Genomic DNA, 23,261 nt, shown 5'->3' on the forward strand with positions numbered 1-23,261 from the left:
AACATTTTACCTTCATTGCTCTAAGACTGTATTTTACAAAGAACTTCCTATGACTTGATATTACTATCATGAACCATGAAACTCCAATATAAGCAGCTGAACCCATTGACTAAAATACCATCAGAAGAGAAAACAGAAGGGCGGATCAATGTCAAAGATGCCAAATTTGATTTTGCTGTTTGGGATCAACTTTTTTCAACATTTAAGTGTACATCCTTAATTCATCCAGTGACTTAATTCAGTCCACTGCCTGTGTGCATTCTGAAACTAATTCTCCCTGGCAGGCCCATCAGGAGGTAGTGCCTCTTGAATCAGGCTTTTTGAAAAGGCCAGAAGGAGGTTTTTCCATGGTTCAGGCGACCAACTGCTAACACCTGCCTCGAAATTGTCAGGCCAAAACTCTTTCTGTCTTGCTGCTGCCGTGGAACTCAAGGGACCCAACTGAACACTTACCCGGGCTTCTTGGCAGATCTAAAATTCTGGTGATGAAAAGATACCTCTGAGCCTCACATTTAAGAATGAAACAGTGAATCTGAGAAAGGTTCTATGTTTTTTGAAATTTTCACTGCAGGTCATGGATTTTATAACCTACAAAGCCTCAGTTCTAAAGTCCATGGTTCACACTTGAATCAATATGTGGCTCTTGACACCGCAGACATTCACCGCGGGTCCCCTCTTGAATTGATTAGCAACTCTACCAAAATTTCAGAGAAGGCTGACACGAAATCAGAAGTTTGAAGGGACTTATCAATCATCTGTCCCTGTAGATTGTCTAAGCCTCATTGCAGTTTTGAATGCAACAGGGGTACATTAAATGCTTTCAGTCAACTTTTTATTAGGACTCAGTAAAGACATAGTCTTTGAAAAACAATTTTGCATTTTAGGCACAGCAACAATTACTGTTTGAGTAAACCTGTAACACAATGTGCTTTGGGTGCCTTTTCCCTATAGGGTCTATAAAGAGCACTAAGACAAGCAGGCCTACATTATAATTTCCCCAACTTTAAGATGGGGACACCAAGATCCAGAGGTTAAATGACAGTTTTAAGGTCTCTTATTTCATGAATGCAGCCTGTAGTCCACAATTTAAGCCTTCTAAGTTCAGTGCTTTTATTGTTACAGGATATTATCACATGAAAAGGATATATCGCGTTAAGAGTTGACTTTTGCTGATGTGGTCACAATTTGTGAAGAGCACAGATGGTACAAAAAGATAGCCTCTTGTGTAAAAGTTGTCTGAAATGTTCATTCAACATCAAATAGGAAAATGGTATCTCTAAAAAAATAGGAGACTAATTAATCACAACAAATTATATGTTGCAAAAAGTTGCAACAAGGGAAAATCTGGAACCAGGCATATTTCTGATGAACTACTTTTCCTAGCTTTCCAAATACACAGATGTTGCCCCATGGTTCAAGTACCTTTCCCTGGCCACATTTTTGACTTTACTGTACACTTGCCACAGCTTGGAGCTGTGAACTTTGAATGGGTATCCAGAGTCTTGACTGGCTCCAGGGATGTAAACAAGCATTTACATTTTCAGAAAACAAAAGCTATATTAGCTTAGGCTAAAAGGAGCAAAGAACCCCAAGAAAATAGAGCTTTCTTTAGCTCTAGCGGATTAGGCTCAATTTATGTTCAGGAAGATTTCTGTCACTTTGTCACTGGGGACACCCCCCTGCGCCTTATTAAAGTTACATGAGGCAGTACTCCCGATTATGTAAGGGATCTCTCCCTTTACAAGGACAAAGCCAGCTGTCACAAGGGGAGAGGCCATCTCCTGGAGGTGGAGACTGGTGACACTGAAGGTCACAACATACTGCCACAGATAATACAGTAAGTTTGGCTGCATTTGTCTTCACTGCATCCTGCTAGGCTTGCTAACAAAACTCATTCTGAAACAGGCAAGACCTTATTCTTAATCAAATGTACAAAGCAAAGAATGCAGCATCTTTGCTTTCTAAGGATGCTTATTTACAGCGTGGTAGGATGCCCATTTGCTAAACAAGGTTGTTGGGGCTACTTTGTAAAACAAGGCTCTGTCCACTCGAGAAGACATATCTTCAAAATACAACTTAAAACCAGAGTACTGCAGAGGTAGGTCAATAAAAACAAACAAAAGTCATTAATGTGTTAAAATCCATCAAGCTGTACACTAGATTTGTGCACTTTAGTGTATGCACCTTAACATAAAAGAAAATCACTAATTAAGAGAAAAGTCATTCAGATCAAATAAACCAGTTTTCCCACTTACCTAAACAACTGCTTAAAATCTTTGAATGTCTTCTGCTACTCATGAAAAACACAGTTTCTTTTTGAGCAGATATTACAAAGCTCTTCTCAAGCCCCATCTCATTTTTAGTGGCTTCATTTCCTGCATTTCCCCCTGGGTCACCATCAGTCTGGACACCCTGAGATTCCCAGCCCCCTGCCCTTGTGCGTGATGTTCCCTCTGCCGGGGGCGGGGTTCTCCTCCTCTTCCTCTTTCTGCCTAGTAAGTTCCTTCTCTCCCTTCAAACTTCCAGTACCTCATTTTCTTGCCAGCTCATGGATACACACTAGCAGCTTGCAGCACCATGGGGAGCATGTCTGCCCCCAGCTAGGAGGTAAGTTCCTTAAGGGTAGAAACTCTTATTTATCTCAGTATTTCCAGGGCAATGCCTAGAACACAACGCGCACTCAGTAACTCTTGAATGTAGAAATGAATTCAATTCCTGCCATTTGCAAGGACCAGGTTCTCAGAGTGCCTTCAATTTTTATCTTATTTTATCTGATGATTTAACCATAAATATCCCCAGGGAAAGCTACCTACTACAAAATTATATTGGGAAATCTGTAGCTGGCCCTTTGGTCCCAAGTAAAAATGTTAAAAGCAGGTATTATGACTGCTTCAGTATTTGTATATAAATTTCATAAGCTGAACCCTTGAGTATCTCCTAGTTTTTAAGAGCGGGTGGCATTTCCACTGTTAAGAATCCTTTTATCTTACTATATTTCCTTCATAATTGTAGGAATTACGTTCAACATTCTTTCAGCCAAGATTTTGGCTAGACTTCACTTGTCTTACTGCTTTGTCATTTGTCCCAGAATAAACTTGATTTCCATGGGTGATTTTAATTCCTTGGGGAAATTCCCATTTACCGACTCCCATATCTCATGACTACATAGAGCATCAAGTGACAAATTCAATTATGTTATTCAGAGTTATTTTAGCAGCTGAAATTTGGCAAACCTTTTTGCATAACTGGTTGCTACCCTGGGGGCCTGTCTTAGATGTGGCCTCCTGATTATTTCTATCCATAAAGATAATAGATAAATCATAACTTAATACACATTTTTCTCTTACTTGTGTAGTAAGTTATATTTTCTTTATCCATTTTTAACTCTTCTTCCTCTTCTGTTTTTCTCATCCAAATTTTTCTGTGGATAAGAATCCATCAGTCTGGAATTTTAAAATTGTTGGCCAAACCAGTTTATCATCACCATCTGCATAGCCAATTGCTCACATTCACACATTCAAGATTTTTCTGTCTTTTCCAAAGTCCCAATTGTTAGGAAGAAGTGATGAAAACACCATCTGTGCTTCCAAGTGGCTCCATTTTCTATCCAAAACTTTGGAGCACCTAAAGGGTCTTCCCTTCTCTGTTCTCCCAGCACCAGGTATTTACAATCACTAGGCATTTAGCTGATTTTTGGGCAATGCATTTGCTTCTGTTGAATAGAACCTTCTGTCAAGAGAGAAACTCTGTGTGACAACAGACTTGTCAACTGTCCATGATAATCCACATACTGATATTTCCATACTTCTAAGAAGGGAATCATTGACTACCACAATTTTTCTATTTCTGCCATAGCAAGGCTTCCTCAGAACTTCTGTTGGCTTAGAAATAGCCATTGTTGCCTACATTTCCATAGATTCTGGTTTTCTCCTCTAATATTTAATTTGCCCATTCATGTGATGTTACGTCTCACCCTCTGAGTCATATTTCCACAAGGGCTTTGTTGTGAGGATTAAATAAAATAACGGATGTTAAAGTTTAGTCCCCATGTAACTGGTATTATGTCAGAATTCCAGGTGTCTGGATTTGATAATGCAGCACAGGCACTAAGCTTAGTTAAAAGCTTCTGCTTGGTAGGGAATACTAAAGGAAGAAACATGCAGCCCAAAGAAAATAAAAGCCACTTATCCATATAACTCCGCTTCAACCTCAGCGTGGAGACAGTATAACACATTTACATAATTAACATTGGAAGAAACAGAGTCTCCAAGTTTTAGCCTTGCACTGCATGGATCTTTGCAGTAACAAGTAATAATGGCAATAACCAGAGCCTTTGAAAAATGTTGATTAAGATCCTGTATTTCCAGCCCAGGGTCTGAGTAACTGCAGTCAGATGGACTGAGAATTCCCTCCCTGTAAAGGATGCGTTGGTGAGCCAAGTCATGAGCATGCGCAGTCTGGTGTTCGCATAAGGACTAATGTGGGGCTGGGCTGGGGGCAGCTATAACCCTCTTCATTGGTCTTTATAATAGCTAAACCTCTGCATAAATTCTGCCATCTCCAAATCTTTGTTGATGCACAAATAATGTAATGAATAGTAAGTTGCCTGGTTGATTTCTTAGTATAAGTTTTTGTTATTTTCACTTGAATTTAAGTCATTTTCACTAATCTCCCCTAAACACACTGCAAGACCTAGAATTAAGTGTGCTCTGCCTCTAGCAACTAAGAACGTTTCACATGATCTTGGGGGTCTCATGGAAGTCCCTAACACTTCAATTTGGGAGATTAGAAAACACTGCATAATTACATGGTTTAAATAATCTATCTGTGGTGCTGGTGACCTATTGTCCCAATAACATCATAAACTGCCAGCATTTACAGTTAGACTGTGTACATTTGGGGCAAATACAGGTTTTCTATTCTAGTGTATCTTTGGAAATAGGAGTGTGAGTTTCTTAATGAAGACCAGACTGTGTCTTTGACAATACTTTTCATTTTACATAGAAAATGGCTTCCTTTAGTCTTATAGTATTCTTGTTTTACATTTCTCAATCTTGGTTATTGGTATGGTATGATTCATGAACTCTGAGTATAACTGGAGATTCAGTTGATAGAGAAAAAAATATGATTTCCATTTCTGTGTATTCAGTGAGCAGATGGGAATGCATCTGTTGATATAATCTTCTTAGCTTGAGGAGTTCTTGACCCATCACGCAATTTTTGCCAAACATGTACACATTTTCTTGCTATACACAATTTCCCTAAATTCAGAGTACTAATTACACCAATCTTCTCCCCCTGCCGTGAACACATATACATTTTTACAAGCTCTGATTCAGGTAATTAAATGGTCTTTCATTTAATCCTTTGTTATGTTGCATATTTATCATGGGATTCAGACAAGTTCAATCAAACTTCATAAGCAGGCAAAACAAAAATGACGATTGGCATAATTTCATCCTCATGTCTTTTGCTTCACAAAGCATGCAAAAACTAGTGACAGTCTTTTTATCTGTCAGCGAAAATAATAATCATACTTGGCACTTGCATAAATTTCATCCAAATGACGATCCCACTATTAATGAAAGTTATAAATCTTTGTCTACAGCTGGAAAGACTGGAATGTTGGGAGGTGAAGTGGCTTATCTGAGGTCACACAGGCTTAGTACCAAGGACTTTACTTTTGCAGGTGTGTCTGATGCCTCTTAAATTATAGTAAGAATTACAAGTCTAGCATTGCTTATACAAAATGGCCAATTATAGTGTTGAAAGTGATTACTCCAGTGGTTCCAGTGAATTTCTGCAACTCAGGCCTTTGGATGAGACTTTATTACTTTAGCTGTACTGTGGTAATCCATTATTTATCAACCCTTTGATTGCTTTCCACACCTATTTTCCTGCTTCCTGTGACAAAGTTTGATTTTCTCATTTGTTTGATGTGTAGGAGTAACTCAGTTCAAATCATTCAGAAAAGGGACTTGGGAATTGGGGTTCTTCATGGGAAAACCAACGTCTTCAAGGGAATTGGAGACTTATTGACAGATATATGATGTTCTTATTTTTAAAAAGGGTAAATTCATATATTGGGGGAGGATAAGAAAGAAAAAGCTCTCCTCAATCCCTTCCAACTCTAAGATCTTATTAAAAAATTACAATGTTATTTGTAGTTTTTGGATTGGATCAAGTACTGAACTTAATTTTCCTACTGATTAATAGAAAATGGTAGGTGTTCTTTTAAAAATATATCAATTTACAAATTATTTAGGAGGTTGGAAGAAACACACATATCCATTAAAAATAATAACCAATTATTCTGAAGCTATCAATTAGTAGTCAGTTAATCAGTAGGTATTATCAACTGGCTAATTACTAGTAATGAGTAATTAATCACTAACTGATTAAATTTTATTTGGATTTTTCTATACTTGCTTGAATACGTAGTGTTCACTTTATTGAATATTTATCATTTACATCTCTAGAACAGATCTACTTTCCAGCTAACTCTGCTCCTTGGAGGCTGGCTTGTATGGACTCCATCAACTGGCTCATGGACGCTCTGGTTTCTGGTTGGGTTTGGCTATTGCTGAACATCAGCAGATTGGAAGGAGGGAGGTGAGGGAGGCTGGGGTATGTGTTCCTTTGGTTGCTTCCCTGCAGGGCTAAAGTGGACAGAAGGTCCCAGAAGGTCCCAGCAAAAGGTCACAGCCCTGTCAGGTGGCCTTCTCCAGCCAGCTTTCACTATAACCACTGTCTTTTCAGGCCCTTTCAGACCTAAGAGTCGTAGTGAACTTCTGTTGTTATTGGCTCCAGGGTGGGAGAGGATGTACTATCCTTTGTAGTTTCCTTACACTCTACTAACCATTGTAAATACTCCTTTTATTCAATTCTGCTCAAATTGCCCATTTAGAACATGGCACTGGTCTCACTTGGGCCCTTACCAATATAATATCCATTTAGGTCCTCTATTCAAAGATGACAAGGGACCTGCATATAAATAATCACAAACAGGACACAGACAGCTAATGCCCAAAAGTTACATGCATTTTAAATCCACACTCTTCAGGATACATTTTGAGTGGCATATATATATTTTTTCTTTTGAGAAAGGCTCACTAATCTTTAGGGTTTTATTTATTTATTTATTATCAGTAAAGTTCTCATGGGAGCTACAAATCTGCCAGTGCATCCAGGCTTGAGAACTGGAAAATAACCAAAAAGTGTCCTACAAATGATGAATTAGTTGGATACACTCCAGTTGAGGAACCTATGTCTGTGAAAGGTAGTGTTAACATTAATAATACCTAATGTATTAAAATGAAAAATGCAGAATGGTTTTCCCAGCAGTTAAATGGACTTTGTTTTTCTATGTTCAAAAGTGAATGTGTAGCCTCTGTTTCTACTTTTCTTTAGAGAATTGATGGTCAAAAGGCATATATGATCATGATGAGGAAGAAAAGAACTGTACAGTTAGACTTTGGGATGGTCTGGCAATTTTATCAGTGTGCTTCAGTCAAACCAAACATAACTGAAAAATGGTAACAGTAATTGAGAGGACTAGGGATTGACCTTTCCCATAAAATATTACACATGTTGCCTTCCTTATGTGAATTACCAATAGAACCCTCAATTCTCATAACCATTCAGAAAAGTAGTAAATCAACTCTTAATTAAAGAACAATAATACAGTAATCCAGTAATGCCAACCTCTGGTATTACTATTACATTTGTTTGACTGATGGAGACATTGCTGATCTAATGATATAAATTCTTAGATGTGACCTCCAAATCACAAAGAACAAAAGAAAAACTAGATAAACAGGATACCACCAAAATGAATACTTTAGTGCTTCAAAGAAAAATGTAACAAAAAGGAAAGCACAGTTTAAAGAACGGAGAAGAAAACTGCAAATTATAACTTGTATCAAGAATATTGAAGAGCTCAATAATAAAAAGACAACCTCATTTAAAAGTGGGTAAAGGATCTGAATAGTCAGTTCTACAAAGATATATTAATGGCCAATAAACACATGAAAAGGTGCTCAATATTATAGGTTATCAGGAAAATGCAAGTGAAAACTGCAATGAAATAGCACTTTCCACACACTCGTTGTGGTTATAATAAAAAAGTCAGATAATAATGAATAAATAATTGTTGGCAAGGAAGTGGAGAGCTTTGAACATTCATGTACCACTGAATGCAAAATGCTGCTGCTTTAGGATACAGTCTGGCTTAATCATGGAATTACCATATGACCCAGCAATCCCAGTGATTTACCTAGGAGAAATGAAAACATGTCCAGACCAAAACTTGTCTGAATGTTTTGTGAATGTTCATAGCAGTGGTATTCACATTAGTCAGAAAGTAGTAACAACAGAAATGTCCATTAACTGAGGAATGGATATGAAAGGTGTGGTATGTCCATACAATAGAATATTTCTTGGCAATGAAGAGGAATGAAACACTTGTGTCCCACAACATGGGTGAACCTTGAAAACATGCTAAGTGCAAAAAATCCAGTCATGAAGGACCACAAAGGACCATATTGTGTGGTTCTGCTTGTATTAAATGTTCAGAATAGGCAAATCTGTGGGCAGAGAATATAGATGAATGGTTGCCCAGGGTTAGGGGGTGGATCAGCAGCAGATATCAAGGTGATGGCCGTGTAGTGCAGAGTGTTTCTGTAGGGTAATGAAATGTTCTAAGATTGATCATGGTGATGGCTGCACAACTCTGTGAATATACTTAAAGCCTTCAAATTATACACTTTAAATGGATGAATTGCATATGTTAATTATATCTCAATAAAGTCATTTTTTTAAAAGGAGTGAATAAATAGTATGAGAAGCCAGACTTTTCTCTAAAGAAAGTTAATATAAGTTGCTTCTACAAAGCTCATTTTTCTTTTGTTATTGTTTAGGCATGTTACACATTCATTGTTCTTAATATATTAAAGATTCAAGGTAGATTAAAATGGTCTCATGTTAACTGGTTCCTTTATGTATACACAAAATAAAATGTTAAAAAATGGCAATCAGAGAATTTTAGCCAAAGTGCACTTTGGTGAGCAAGGATGATTTAAGAGCCCCCTGCATTTTCTCATTTTGAAAATGAAGATTTGGTTGTGATTATCTTTCCACTAAGCTTGGCCGGTTCTTCTCTGTGTAGTTTTATCATCACTTCAACATTTATATGTTTAGTGTACCACCAGATAATGGTCAAGTATTGTTAAAGTGGCATCCTGAGTCTCTTTGCCCTTAATTCTGTAAGTCTTACAGAATACATGCTCTTTACAGTAATACAGTGACACTATTACATCAAATCATACAGATAAAATAAGATGTGCTAAAATACAAACAACTTGCCTTATGAGAAGAGAATGAGCATTTGACCACTTATTAAGGGAAAGACATCATGCTTGATGTTTTACATGTGCTATTAAATCCTCCCATCAATTTTCTATTATGGATTTATTATTACCATTATTAATAGAGGAAACATTGGAACGTAATGAAGGAGAACATTTTGCTGAAGTCACAGAGTTACTTTTACGACTGGAGTTCTAAATTTCTTTCTCTCTACAAAACATGTTTTCTTTCTCTGCTGGTGTGTTTTATGCTTTTGCCTGCTGTGGTGGAGCAGACAGCATCCCTTGGTGAGCCTGGCCGCATTGTCTTTCTGGGTCAGCCAGATTTCAGAAATGAGAAAGCACTCTAACCTTTACCTACAAACCTTTTCAGAAATGGAGCATTTGACTTACACAGCCCATGGCCCCCACAGTGACATTTTGTTGTTATTTTTAAACAATTTCCTTAGAACTGCACTATTTCTTTCTCTGCTGTACAGCAATGGCAATGTTTTCAAAAGCATTCTAAAATTAGCAGCTGCCCTACATCCCTTAAACTACATCTCTCTTAACTGTTCTGTGAATGTAGGTTATTGCCAATATTATTCCTCTTCTGATTTTCTGTATTTACCCAGCTGATTATGAAATCTACACACCAATGAACAATTTCTCAGTGTCTTATCAGAATGGGGATTCTTCAGTGTTCTCAAGCTTTACACAACACTCAACATGCCTCATGTATATTGGGGGTTGACCCTTTGGCTGCAGAGTTATCATCATGCAGTACACCCCACATTTATTATCAATGCTCCTCTTGCTTACTCCTAACTAAAGAATAGAATAAGCAAAGAATAAAGCAATGACATGATGCACATGGGCATAGTAGGAAATAGGTGAAATGGAAAAATTACGCTTAGACTTTAAAATGCAGGGTTTTTTTTTTTTTTGTAATATAAACAAAATTACTTTGCAGAAGCTATGCGGAAAAAGCAAGTAGGAAGTTAGAAGGGTGATAATTTTACAGTTTGAAGCCAATTTATATTTTCATTTTCCCTTTCTCCCTTTCTTAATGGGTTTTAATGCACTACCCAGTCGAGACTGAGTATAAATTAAATTATGTGTAAAGGACAAGATTTTTCTACTTAAGTTTCAACCATGAAAATTTCAGATATTTTGCTATAACGAACAACTAATTCTTTAGGGAGGGATGATTGGACTATTGATATTTTGTCTCACTGTTTTTCTTTCAATATATGACAAGATAAAAAGGTTTAGGTCATCTCACTAACAAAGCAATCATGAATACAGAGTCACACTGGGGAAATATTTTGTTTTTCAACTGATTATCTGCTTTGACACATTTACCACTAGCTCACACTGTTGAAGGAAAATCATACAATGTGTGGATTTATAGCTGTAACTTGAAAAAATTATCCACATTCCAAAAGTTGAAGATATGAGCATATTTTTTTTCCAGAATAATCACTAACTCCAGTGTTTGAGCTAAGATATTGGTCAGTCAGCTCTTTAACCATGAAATGATCTTCTGAAATGTGAGGGAAAAGAATTCTTGCTATTAATGGGTGCCTTTAGCTGAGAACAATATCGGAAAAGAAATTGTTCAGTAGAAGGTTAATGTCCAGTTCTCCAACACTGTATTTAGTTTATCTTGTTTTGTTTTCTTGGTGTCTTTTTAACAAGAAGTTATTTGGGTGGTTCAGTATATGGCCAAGTCCTTGTGTTTTAAAGCATTTCAATCCAGGTAGTTTGTCCATTCCTATTTTATTAATCTACCCTTTGGCCCTTTTGCTTCTTGTTAGCCATACTCTCATTTCCAGAAAGTGTAGGTGCAGAAGGAGAGATGGCAGCAGGACATGAACCTACACTAAGCTAAAGAAACACAGGTTTAAGGAAACCTCTAAACTTTATGACAAGCTACCCAGTTTTCCATTATTGCAGACAGCTGCCAACTGATTATTGAGTCTATGAACTTCCTTCTTCACAAATCCCATCAGTTTCATCAACTGGTTACATTTTCCACCAGGATCTCAAACTTTAGTTCTAAAAAGGGATTTTGTTACTCTGTCTGCACCAGCCCACATGTCCTTGCCCTGGTCTGCCCTGAAGGTCACCGAGGACAGGGCAAAGCTCCGTTCATATTCCTGTCTGAAGATTCTGGTCTCCTCTGCAGTTAGGCCTGTGTGAAGAGGTAGGGGGTTAATCCCTCAGGAGCCACCCTTGACTGCTCTTGGCCTTGTCTCATAGTGGGGCACTTGCGAATTGTCTTACACAGCCTCTCAGAGGTCCTCAGCAGGACTGAGCCCAAATCGCCCATGTGGGCCAACGGGTCATGAACACACCCGTGCTTGCTGTCCTTGTTTCTCTCTTACTTCTACTCCATCTTGTTTCCTGGATCACTTCCAAATTAAACTATTTACATCCAAATCATTGTCTCCAATCTTCATTTTTTCTTTTTAAATTTAATTTAACTTTGCGGGAAGGGCACTCAAATTAAAAGAGTGACTCACAAGTTTACCTTCTCTATTTACATGAAATGGCCAGAAAAGGCAAATGTGTAGAAACAGAACATAAGCAAGTGGTTGCGTAGGGCCAAATGTGGAAACAGGGATTAGCACAAATGGGTATGAGAGATCTTTTAGGAAAGGTGAAAATATTCTAAATCTGATATGGTCAATACAGCTACTAAAAATCATCGAATTGTACACTGGAAATGGATGAATTTTATGATACGTTAAAATACACCTTAAGATGTTTTAAAAGTTTACCTTAATTCACATGCTTAGATGGTAAGATCCAGAGAGGTTAAGTGCTCAGTGTTACACAATAAATATGTGTCAGATAAAGGAACAGAGGTTCAGGACATTTGATTGCTCTGAGAAATAGCATACATCTGTGGACCAATTATCTTTGCTTTAACTTGTTAAAAATTAAAGTACATGAGAAAAGGGAAAAAAGCACAAGTCAAACCAAGTATCAATCCATTTAAGATACTAATTATAATAATTATCCTTTATTGGGTGGTTATGATCTACCTAGACTATCTCAACTTCACAATGGGCCATAATTGTTATCCCTTTCTTACACAGAAACAGAGCTTGAGAGGCTGAGTGACTTACCAACGGTCCCAGAATTCGTCTGAGGTTCTCTCAGAGTTCAGCCACAGTGGCCGGACACCAGAATGTATGTTTGTAACAACCATATTACACAGCTTTTGCTGGTATTAAGACTTCTATCTCCTCCTACCATGCCAGCACTGACCAGAGAAAAGAGAATGCTCAGTACCTCGTTGTTGAGTTTGTTTATCTGCTGCTTGGTCTCCTCAGCTTTGATGAAAAGGACAGCAGCTCCAATCTCTGGGTCTGCAAAGTAACACACAGAATGAGTCCTTCAGGAGTAAACCTCACAGTAGAGGACTGGGGGACTTGAACAGGGAAGGAAGCCCAGGCTACTGCCTTCAACCTTTCCCGGCGTCTCTGCACTGTGGGTCTGTCACTCAGATGGGACAAGCGTCTGGTACTCCTCTGGATGGTGCCTGACATGCGCTTTGAGACTGGGCACCATCGCAGTGATGACCGTGACCGCACAGACTGGATGCGCCCGTGGCATATCTCCCCTTCCCCTGAGCACTGTTCCAGGAGAGCATATTTCTCTTCTTTGACCATTCTCTAAACATATCACAGCTGGGGCCCACGTCATAGGAGAGGGATGTTCTTTCTCTCTTCTCATTCCTTTCCAGATATTGATTCCTTTGGCTCTGAGAGCGTTTTCCTCCCACCTCTACCTCAGGTGCTGCCCTCCACTGCAAGTTTCCTCCTGTGTTCCTCTAAAAGGGAATTTCTCCCATTTCCTGTTTCTCTCATCTCCACTTTTTCTCTACCTTACTCTTCCAAATACATTAATTTCTGTCAGGGACAAAAGTGCAGATGAGTCACTACTAGCTGGAGTGGAAAAGACTATATATTACATATATATTACATATATATATATAAAATGATAGGACCATCATAATATAATACCTTAATTCTGGTCGATTATGGGTAGAAACCTGTTTGTAGGGGAAAATAGCCATTCAAAACAATCCACCAACGTGGCAGAATAGTAAGAGCTTGTTCTGTAGAGATCTTTTGCCAAATGAATCCATTAATTCAATGAATAATTAGAGAGCATATATAATAAGTTAGGCCTCCTTTAGTGAAGATGGCAATGAATAAAGGAAATATAATTGACCCTCATGGAGCTTAGAGCTTAGCAGGAAAAAGTGACTTTAAAAAGCAATTATGCAACAGACTTGAATTTCATATTAAAGGCAAGAGGAAGCCATCTTAGGGTTTTAAGCAAAGAATTAGAGTAATAAGAAAAATTTGTATTTTGGGAGAACAGTGTGAGACCAGAGAAGAGGCTTTGGTAGCAAAGCAGGCAACATGTGGACGTGGCAAGGAAACAGGTGGTGGCAGAAAGGCTAGAGAGTCTTAGAACTGAGAGATCCTTAGAAAATGGAGTTAGGAAAATTTGTTGCTTAAATGGATGGATATAGGAGTGGATGTGGGAAAAGAGAGAAGAGGAGGCTAAGGGGGTGGTGATAAGATCAGAAATAGGTGGACAGGCATGGTGAGGTTCTGTGCATTGTTCCCAGGCCCAGGGGAGTCAATAAGGAAAACTTCCAATGTGGACCCACCAGCAGCTTTCATAACTAACACACCAGTTTGACTAGAACTAAGATTTCGGTGCCCCTTGCCTCCAGCCAGTAGTAAGTCAATTGAATGAATGAAACAGGATTGTTGACCGACACCTGAACTATTCTCTCTGCCTTCCCCCTCTTCTGCCCTCCATCAGAGGACCTTACAAGGACAGTCCCGTTACTCTGAAGATGATGAGTGCCAGGAAGAAGGACTGTGACTGAGGTGAATAATAGTAACTGACCAGACGAAGACACATGTCCACAACCGTACATCCAAAAGTCTTCCTTGGGCATGGCTGTGCCCACGGTGACACAAGGATCTGAGAGCTGACTGGGCAAGGGAGGAAAGATATTTGGCAAGGGATTGCTAGCCTTCCATCTGGTATTGCTGGTAATTTTGCATAGTCTATGCTTATTTAACACTTGTTCATTATTCTCTATTAATTATTCTATGCTATTTATATTTTATTTGTCTAAATAATCAGAATTTATTTTATTTATTTCTTGCTGGTCTTCATCATGCTGACAGATTCCTTTTTATGGGCACTGGATTCAACAATGAATAGGAGAGGAGACTGGGTTAGGTCTGGAGGTATCCTTACATTAATGCATGGTCACTGGGTGGTGATTCACAGAGCTGTCCACCACTTCCAACATTCTCACATCCTTGTGAAGTTGCTTATCCTCTGAAAAAGTGCAAGTAAGTACATAACCTCTCACCAAATAAGTTGGTTAGTATAATCAATGTTACTACAATGCACAGCTAACAGCATTTCCTCTAGGTAACATTGTTTTTGAGGATTAATCTGTATTTATAAGAAAACATGGTGACCCTCTGGTGAATAGCAGAAATTTGAGTCTCCTGACATGTCATTTACCTGAGCTGGCAAATGGCAGGGCATCTAGCCTGGACAGAGAAACAATTGCAAATGATCTCTTAGTAACTCAGAGATGGCACAGACTCATGTCAAATTATTCCATGGCACTGGTAAAGTCCTACCACATGGGCAATATTCGGAGAGTGGAGAAGCAAAAAAGTGCCTATGGCAAACATTGTAAGGTAAAATAAGAAGCATCACCCAATGAGAGAAGGCTTAAATACAGAGCTTACCTCCCAGAGGAGGAGAAATTCTGGACTCTGGTCTGATTCGTTCTGGGCCAAAGTCAAAAGTCTGGCTTTCTTCACTGCTGTTTCCATCTTCAATTCCATCAACAATCCTGTTTAAAATATAGGAAATTGTTTAGTTGTGCATTTATTTTTGTGTGTTCCACTATTTCTAGAAGACTTAAAAAATATTGTGTTAAATTTCTCAATTCTAACTACACTAGAGCTGTGTTATCCAGTACGGTAGCCACTAGACTTACCTGGCTATTGATCACCCGAGATATGGCTAGTGCAAACTGAGATGTTCTGTAGGTGTAAAAGATTGGACTTTGAAGATTTCAGTAAGAAAAGTAAATGATTTCATTATTAACTTTTTATATCATCTACATGTGAAATAATATTTGGGGGACACGGAGTCAAAATATATTATTAAAATTAATTTCAATTTTGTGTGTTTTTTTTTACTTTTTAGAAGTGGAGCCACTAGGAAACTTAAAATTATATGTGTGACTTAAAATTTTAGCTCACATTATTTATATTGGACAGCAATACTATAGAATTTAGAATCTTATTCTCAGATTTAAAACCATAAGCTACAGAAGTCCTCTTATCTAAATTCATATTAAATCACTATTTTACCCAGAGTTAAAACGTTTCAATTTTAATTTTGAAATTTTAAATATTATTTAATTTAATTTTAATTAAAATGTTTTATTTTGAATGCTAATGATTTTATAGCATCATAGAAAATAACTTTGATGGCAACTTCTCTCAGACTTAGGAAAACCTGATTAGAATTAAAGAATTATATTTAATTTACTATTAGGACTCTAGTCTCCTTCCTTTTTGCATAATGTCTAACCCATTCATTATTAAAAAATATACCAGTCATTGTAGAAAACTTATACATAAAGAGAACAAAAGTCATAACAAAAATCACATGTAATCCACCACTAATGTTAGCATTTTGATGTCTGCCCTCAAAATCTTTTTTCTATATATAAAAGAAAACATATTCTTCTTATAAGTGTCATATTAATTGTACATGCACTTTTATTTTTCCAATTCTGATACATTTTCCCCCTATTTAAAATACGTTATTTTTCACTTTCTTAAAAATTTAGGAAGAAGAAGAGTTAGCAAAGTTTTCAAATTACCATTTCCAACTGAATTCCTGAACATTTAATGTCCACCTACTTTTTACTAACCTGTTTTGCTCATTTTTTCTTAAAATTCACTGTAAATAGATAAACTGTGGCCTTCAAATGAATAATTAAATATGTTGTGTGTCAGAAAAGGTCACTTGCCTGACAAATAGAAAAACAGTTTGAATCCAGATTTCAGAACTTAATCTCTGAGATTTTGGACAAAATACTTAACCTTCAAGTTTTACTTCTTTTATATTTATAGTAGACATACTATGAACTATTTTATAGGATTCCTGAGAAAATTAAAAGCAATAGTGAATGTGAAATTACTTAGCATAGTGCATCGAACATAGGAAGCATTCATTTTATTCTTGCTTCTATTATTCAGCTATTATGTGATTATTACTATTGCTTTTTTTGTACCATAATCTACCCCTTACACACTTTCTGAGTCAGGATTTTCACACTTGCAATCACCTTTTGTTGATCTTAAAGATAAATTTAAAAATAAAACATAGAGCTATGCCATGCTACCTATTCAAGAGGCCAGAAATAAAACTAAGCTTCAGTCATCCAAAATGATGGAAAATGAAAATCAACACTTCATTTCCTTCATAATTTCACCTCATTGTTCCATAAAACTTTTGGTAAGATTAGCCACTGAGGGGATAACATGGATGGGCTTTATTCTATCTCTTTTATTTTCATAAATTTATAAATTATAAAATTACAATGTAGAAATATACATTTATAATGATAGGTAGAATTAAAAGCAGGAAGGGAATAGAGAAAGAATTCTGAACATTGAATGGCCCCGTTTGAGAACATGATTAAAACTATTCTCATACTGCATAGAGACAAAAATTGCAGCAAAATTCAGGAAAGCTGAAGAACCTGGGCTAGGGACTTCTGCAGTAGAAAGGCCGGAAGGCTGAATAATTTACTACTTAGGTACTAGTTTGAATAAAAGGCAGCCATCTTGATCTGGGAAGAATTCTGACCTTATTCTATTAAGAATTCCAGGAGAATTCTATTCACCTGGGGTGAATCCTTACCTGGGACTGAGGTCAGGGGGTGCAGTGCTATTCAAAGCTGAAAGTTGCAACTTCAAGTTCTTCTCTTTCTTTTTACTATGGTTAGGGGGGTCAATTTCCTGTTTGTTTTTTGGGGAGTTTGAGCTGGATACTCTGATAGGGGAGTGGAATGGCACCGTCCCCGAGGCCAGCTGCCTCAAGCTTAAGCCTAGATAGCTCTTACTGCTGCCACCCTTCTTGCTGCGCGAAGACGAGGATCCGCGTGTGCAGATGGGGGAGAAGGAGGCCGTCTCCTCGTCCTCCCCTTCGTCGTCCTCTTCCTCATCTTCCACAATGGACGGGAGTTTTTTCTTGATGCTTCCATTTCCCTTGGGTTCTGACTAAATTGAATAATTAGATTAGCATAGATTACAAAGACCGCCTGAGAGGTATATACTCCTTTGGAGACAGACTCCTCCCTAAAATTGAAGACTCTGCAGGTGGAGCTATTACCTGTTCAGTTGTTCACGGTCTCCCCATTTCTGATCTTCCCCAGGTTTACCCTCTGCTTTCCTTGTGTTCATCTGCCACCCCTTCCCTTGGTCTTTCAAACTCTCTTGGAGAGCTGTGTGAAAGGTGAATTTTACCAGCTTTGCATCTAGATTGTCATCAGTCGGTCACTTGTAATGGTATGTGATGGCATGCTCTTAGGAATGAAGGCGTTTTCAGTTTTACTGGGAGGTCTTGGCCTTTACTATTTTACATTTACAGAGACTTCTGTGGAATTCTGTGTGGAGATTGACCAGCAAAATTATATTATCCTTGAGAATACAAATCTTTCCTCTTTTGGGTCTCATATAGGGAAGATGAGCAGCAGCCTCCTCACCCCTGGTCCCCACTGCTCTGTTCCCTGAGCTTCCTGTTCTCACAGGTCAGGTGGCAGAAATGGGGCAGACTGTCTGATCTGCTCCCTTTGTAAAGCCTTGGGGAAGGGAGGATAGAGTCTTGCCAAACCCCATCGTAGGACTCTTGGCTGGAATCGCTGAACCTTATAGGCCAAGAAGAAGCGAGAAAGAAGTTGGGAAAGGACGGTGGTGGTGATGATCGAGGGGCAGGCTGGAGAGAACAGCAAAGGCCCGGCCAGTGGCCAACAGAGTCTCCATGAGTGTGTGTTTCTTACTCTGCACAAGACGTGGCTTCCCTGCTCTTAAAGACCAGTACATTTTTGGGTGCCTTAGTTTCTTTTGAGGGTGCAACCACTTTGACCTGCTTATCAATAATTTTTAGTAAGAACAAGGTAACAAGGTGAAAAGATCTAGGAGTGCTATTTACACATAATGAGCTGTCATGGTTATGCCTTCATCTTAATAAAGTTAGCTCATTGGTACATTTGGGTTTTACTATAACAGCTTAATGACAGACATAACAAAAAAGAACTTGAACATGGGGTCACTTAAGGCAGTAATCCACTCAGTTTAAGCTATAGCTGCTAAGTGAAATGGTTGGTTTCCTCATGAAGTTTTGTTGTATTTAAATCTAAATGGCTCAAAATTTCTTGAGCAAATGGCATTATTAGACTCATACTTCCAACCAGATAAGATTATTTTAGTTAATGAAGACATTAGTCCTTTATTGGAATAGTCAAGGTTTTGCTTTTATCTATCTTAGTTTTTCATACCAATTAAAAATTCTGTGCTTTTAACAAGAGTTGGACCCACATGGAGCTGCTGGGGAGCATTTGTATACTAGTATTGTAGAACTGAAAAATTATCTCACCAAGCTAAAGACACAACGGGGCAAATTTATCAAAGAAATAAAAAAACACTGAGTGCATTCTCTGATTGGACTTTGTTGACACTTGCATTGGTAACTGAATCCTTCCTTTGGTTTAAGGAGGGTCCACTAGCCCTGACACTATCCTCTGATAACTGTAGTGTTTGCACTGCAACAAAGTTGTTGAAACATCATAGTATTTTGTCATGGAGACTTGGCACCCTGCATAAGCTGCTTAGATACCTACTCTTTTGATCAAGGCAGATGACATTACTTACACCAAGATCTCTTCCTTCTCTTCTAACTCACCCATTCATTTTCTCATGACAAATGCTTCCATAAGGACAATGAGAATTTAATCCCCATCATTGAAGGAATCTTTAGTTTATCTCATAACATTTTTCTGGGATAGCCATTTCAAACTCACAAATGACTAGATTCAATCAAACTTGTCTTGACTAAAGGGAAAGAGGAATAAAGTCTAGTGGCTGAATGCACGGTTTGGTCACGAGATCCTAGAAGGCCTGACCTTGGCCAAACAGCATTATTGTTTAAATTGTTGGTTTCCTCTCTTGCAAATTGGGAATGGTGTGAGGAATAAATTGGATATTATAAAATGGAAGTCAAACACTTAAGCAATATGCATTGAAAGTGCTTAATAAATGTTTTCCCTTGTGATGATAATGATATGAAGAAAATGGACACAGCACTTACATCAGGGCAGATGCTACAGCGTACTGATTACCTTCTTTATTACATAATTTCCACTTTCGTCTGAACAGTACTCTGAGTGATGCACCTTGCCCAGAGATCACCTTTCTTCAGCTTCCCTTGACACTCGGTTTGACAGTGAAGCTAAGCTCTGGGAAGACAGGATGTAAGTGGGCTGGGCAGAAGGAATTTTTGGAAGGCTCCTATCAAGCAGGGAGCCTCTCTCCTACTCTTTCACATTTCTTTAGTTTCCATTCTGGAATATTGGTGAAAGGGATGGCTCTCAAGTAGCTGTTGAGAGAATGAGGAGATCTTGAAGAAAGAAGCTGTAAGGTGAGGGTCATGAACCAGAAAGAAGCAATCATGAGACCCTACTGGCACACTGCTACATTGCCCACCTCTGGCCCTGTCCATGAGAGAGAAATAAACATCAACTGTCTAAGAGCCCCTATTATTCTGGGAGTTTTGATATCATAAATGAGCTTCAGCTTACATTATAAAGAATAATTTTTTTTTTGAAAGTTAAGGGTGTTGTATTCTTGGGAGGGATGTTAATTTTCAGAGAGCTCAGAAGGGGTAAGGAATTCAGATTGGAAAACCCAAAGGCAGGCTAAATTTTTCTTCATGAGAGAGAATGTAGGAAAGGTGTGGGGGTCAAGGCACACTGAGGATAAGCTGCCTAATGAGAATGGTTGAAACATATGACCATTTTGCTAGTTCCCGAGGAGGAATTTTATAGGGATGAGAGAGGAAAAGACTACTAGTGCTGGAGAGAAACTAGGCTGAAAGCAGTGAGATAGGTTAAGATCTTTCAAGTTTCTCAGTAGTATTGGAAGTAAACCACTCCCTCACCACCCTGCCCAAGCCATCTTCAGTATATTATCAGTGTCTTTGTAGTGTGCTATGTAATTGTTTACTTGTGTGCCTCTGTATATATGAGTGTGTCTGGGTGTGAAAGTTGTAGAGTTCTGCTTCAAGAAGAGTATAGAGCAAGAAAAGGAGCTGAATATATGTTCCTAGCGCTGTATTACTGGCAATAAAAGTCTAGGTAATAAATCTGGTGAATCACCATTTCATGGAAAAGCTTTCTGTGAAATTGGAGGATTCTTAAAAGTTGGGACTCTCTTAAGAGTTCATGTGAAACCACTTCCAGAATATCTCTGAGCCACATTCTTCACATTATGGATAATCATGTACTATCAGTTGGAGGCTTACAAGAAGACACTGACTTCTAATTTTAAATCAAAGTACTTCTAAGATCAATACCTCAGGACTTTGCACTTTTGGCAGGTTTTGGTGACAAACTCTTTTTCAACAATAATAACAAAAACCCTAAAATAGAGATAGGGGTTTCCATACTTCTCTATTCCCAAACTCAGAAAGTCAGTCTCCGCATCTCCCATTGGGAAGTGTATCAGGGAAAGTCAAAAACAAATACAAAAAACCCTCAAGGGGGACACAGACTTATTGAAAACCCTACAGATTTTAGATAAACATTTTGCTCTTTGGTAAAGCCTTACCTGTGAGACCATAGCTTTGTTCGATAATCTTGTTATCACCTGAAAGAACAAACAAACAGGCATTGTAAGAATCACTGAGACCTTCCCAGGTGGTTTGGTATTGGGTGAGACGTAGGAGGCGGGGGAAAGAGATGGAAATTCAGAGTGTGGAGCAACTGATTTACCTGGCAGAGAAGAAAATCTTCCTCCTGAAAGAAGCTGAGTACACCCCCCACATCCCACCCTCGAGGAGCTCTCCTGACCAGTGTGTGTGATAAAAAACAGGAGCAGCAAATTGAATGTCTAGTATAGGATGCCACACACGGGAAGTAATGATCACAATAATGGGCTTCTTGGATATATTATCCATCTCGATGCTTCATTTTTTTCTCCTTTTATTTTCTATCTCCCTTATTTCCTTTTTCTGCCCTTTCACAAATTTTCTCATCTTCCACGATTTTTCTCTCTGGCTCTGTGATAACAGAAATCCATGGAATCCTTTCTTATTTAATCCCATTTCCCTCTATTTATCCAGCTCACCTTCTTCCTTATATATGGTAGGGGTGATGCCTCCTTTCTATCTCACTTGTTTTACTCACTATACTCTTCCTTGGGGACCAGGATTCATTTCACTGGGGAACTGCATCCCCTATTGAACTGAATTGAAAATCCCATTGATTGTAACAAAGAAAAAATGCTGCCGATCCAATTCTGACATGCCATCAATTATAAGACAGAACCCCATTTCAGAGATGCTAAAATGTTAAAAACAGATGTGTATCATAGAATCACTTAAGCTTGGATCTCAGGATACATCTTGAATAAAATCAAACTATGGTACTGTGGAGAAATACATTAAAAAACATCCACCTTCCATTATGGATAAAGAAGCTCTAGAAATTACAAATCCTGGAAACATGTTTCAGGTCTCATCTACATTGTGTTTTGCTTAAATATACTTCTTTCATTTGAAATTGGTAATAGATGCTATAAATTCATATAATTTTATTCACATGAAAAAAAAACCCTTCCACTTGAAAATGATCTGTCTAGGAAGTGAGACGTATTTGGTAATTCTGTCACCCTCTCACTGTTGCTTTTTTTCCTTAGATGATTAAGGAACTAGATCTGTTATAATTTATACAAATGCCGGCATCATTATTGCTGTGCAAATATATGTTTCTTCAATGTTTAATTTTATCAAAGCAGTCAACCCATTCTACATCTGCTTGGTTGCCTAAATATGGATTAATCAGAAGCATTGTAGACATAAGTTTTGTAATAATTCCCTAAGTAGTGACAAATAAAAGAGCTGAATAATTAAAAATGTGAAAAATAAAACAAAATTACAGTGCTGTTCCTACTGTGGTAGACACAAAAAGGGTTTTAAGAAGTCTTTCAGTTCTAACTTGGATGAGAGAAAAGAACATCCCAGTAGGATTCAGGATGACTGAACAGCTCTGGGTCAGAGATGCCCTCTTGAGGTGTGAGAGAAAGGCTCTGGCCTTAGTGTCTCCCCATTGAGGAGTCACTCCCAGCTCCCTGTTTTACTGCTAGTGTGAGTTCTGTCCAGTTGCTGAATCCCAAGGTTGATTTTCTATATCATTATGCTTAAACTTACGTGTGCATACAGATCACCTGGGCATCTTGCTAAAATGCAGGTTCTGATTTAGGATATCTGGAGTGGGGCCTAAGGCTGCATTTCTAATGAGCTCCTGAGGAATTACTGATGCTGCTGGCCTATGGGGCACATGTTGCGTGTCAAGACCTCATAACCAATGTCAATTATTATCATCCTATCACCTGTCAATTCATTCAGTATTCATTATGTGATAAGCACTCTGACAAATGCTTCCCAGACATTATGTCCATTAATTTTCATTGCAGTCCCCAGAGGTGAGTACATATCGTATAGCCTGCACTACTGTGATAAACTGTGTAAATGAAATGATTTTCATATAGTATTAAT

At 38.1% G+C, this 23,261-nt stretch overlaps 1 protein-coding gene across 1 annotated transcript in view; it reads right to left on the reverse strand.

Moving 5' to 3' along the window:
* KCNH8 (potassium voltage-gated channel subfamily H member 8) overlaps window positions 1–23,261 on the reverse strand; it is a 347,390-nt gene that overhangs the window by 3,887 nt on the left and 320,242 nt on the right. The window contains exons 12-15 of the mRNA XM_036901045.2: window positions 21,314–21,352; window positions 17,352–17,710; window positions 15,155–15,261; window positions 12,648–12,724 (exon numbers count right to left, since the gene is read on the reverse strand). Of these exons, the coding sequence (XP_036756940.2) occupies window positions 12,648–12,724; window positions 15,155–15,261; window positions 17,352–17,710; window positions 21,314–21,352 (582 nt within the window). The remainder of the gene's footprint in view (window positions 1–12,647; window positions 12,725–15,154; window positions 15,262–17,351; window positions 17,711–21,313; window positions 21,353–23,261) is intronic.

Source organism: Manis pentadactyla, chromosome 14, assembly GCF_030020395.1.
Source record: "Manis pentadactyla isolate mManPen7 chromosome 14, mManPen7.hap1, whole genome shotgun sequence".
Taxonomy (NCBI): domain Eukaryota; kingdom Metazoa; phylum Chordata; class Mammalia; order Pholidota; family Manidae; genus Manis; species Manis pentadactyla.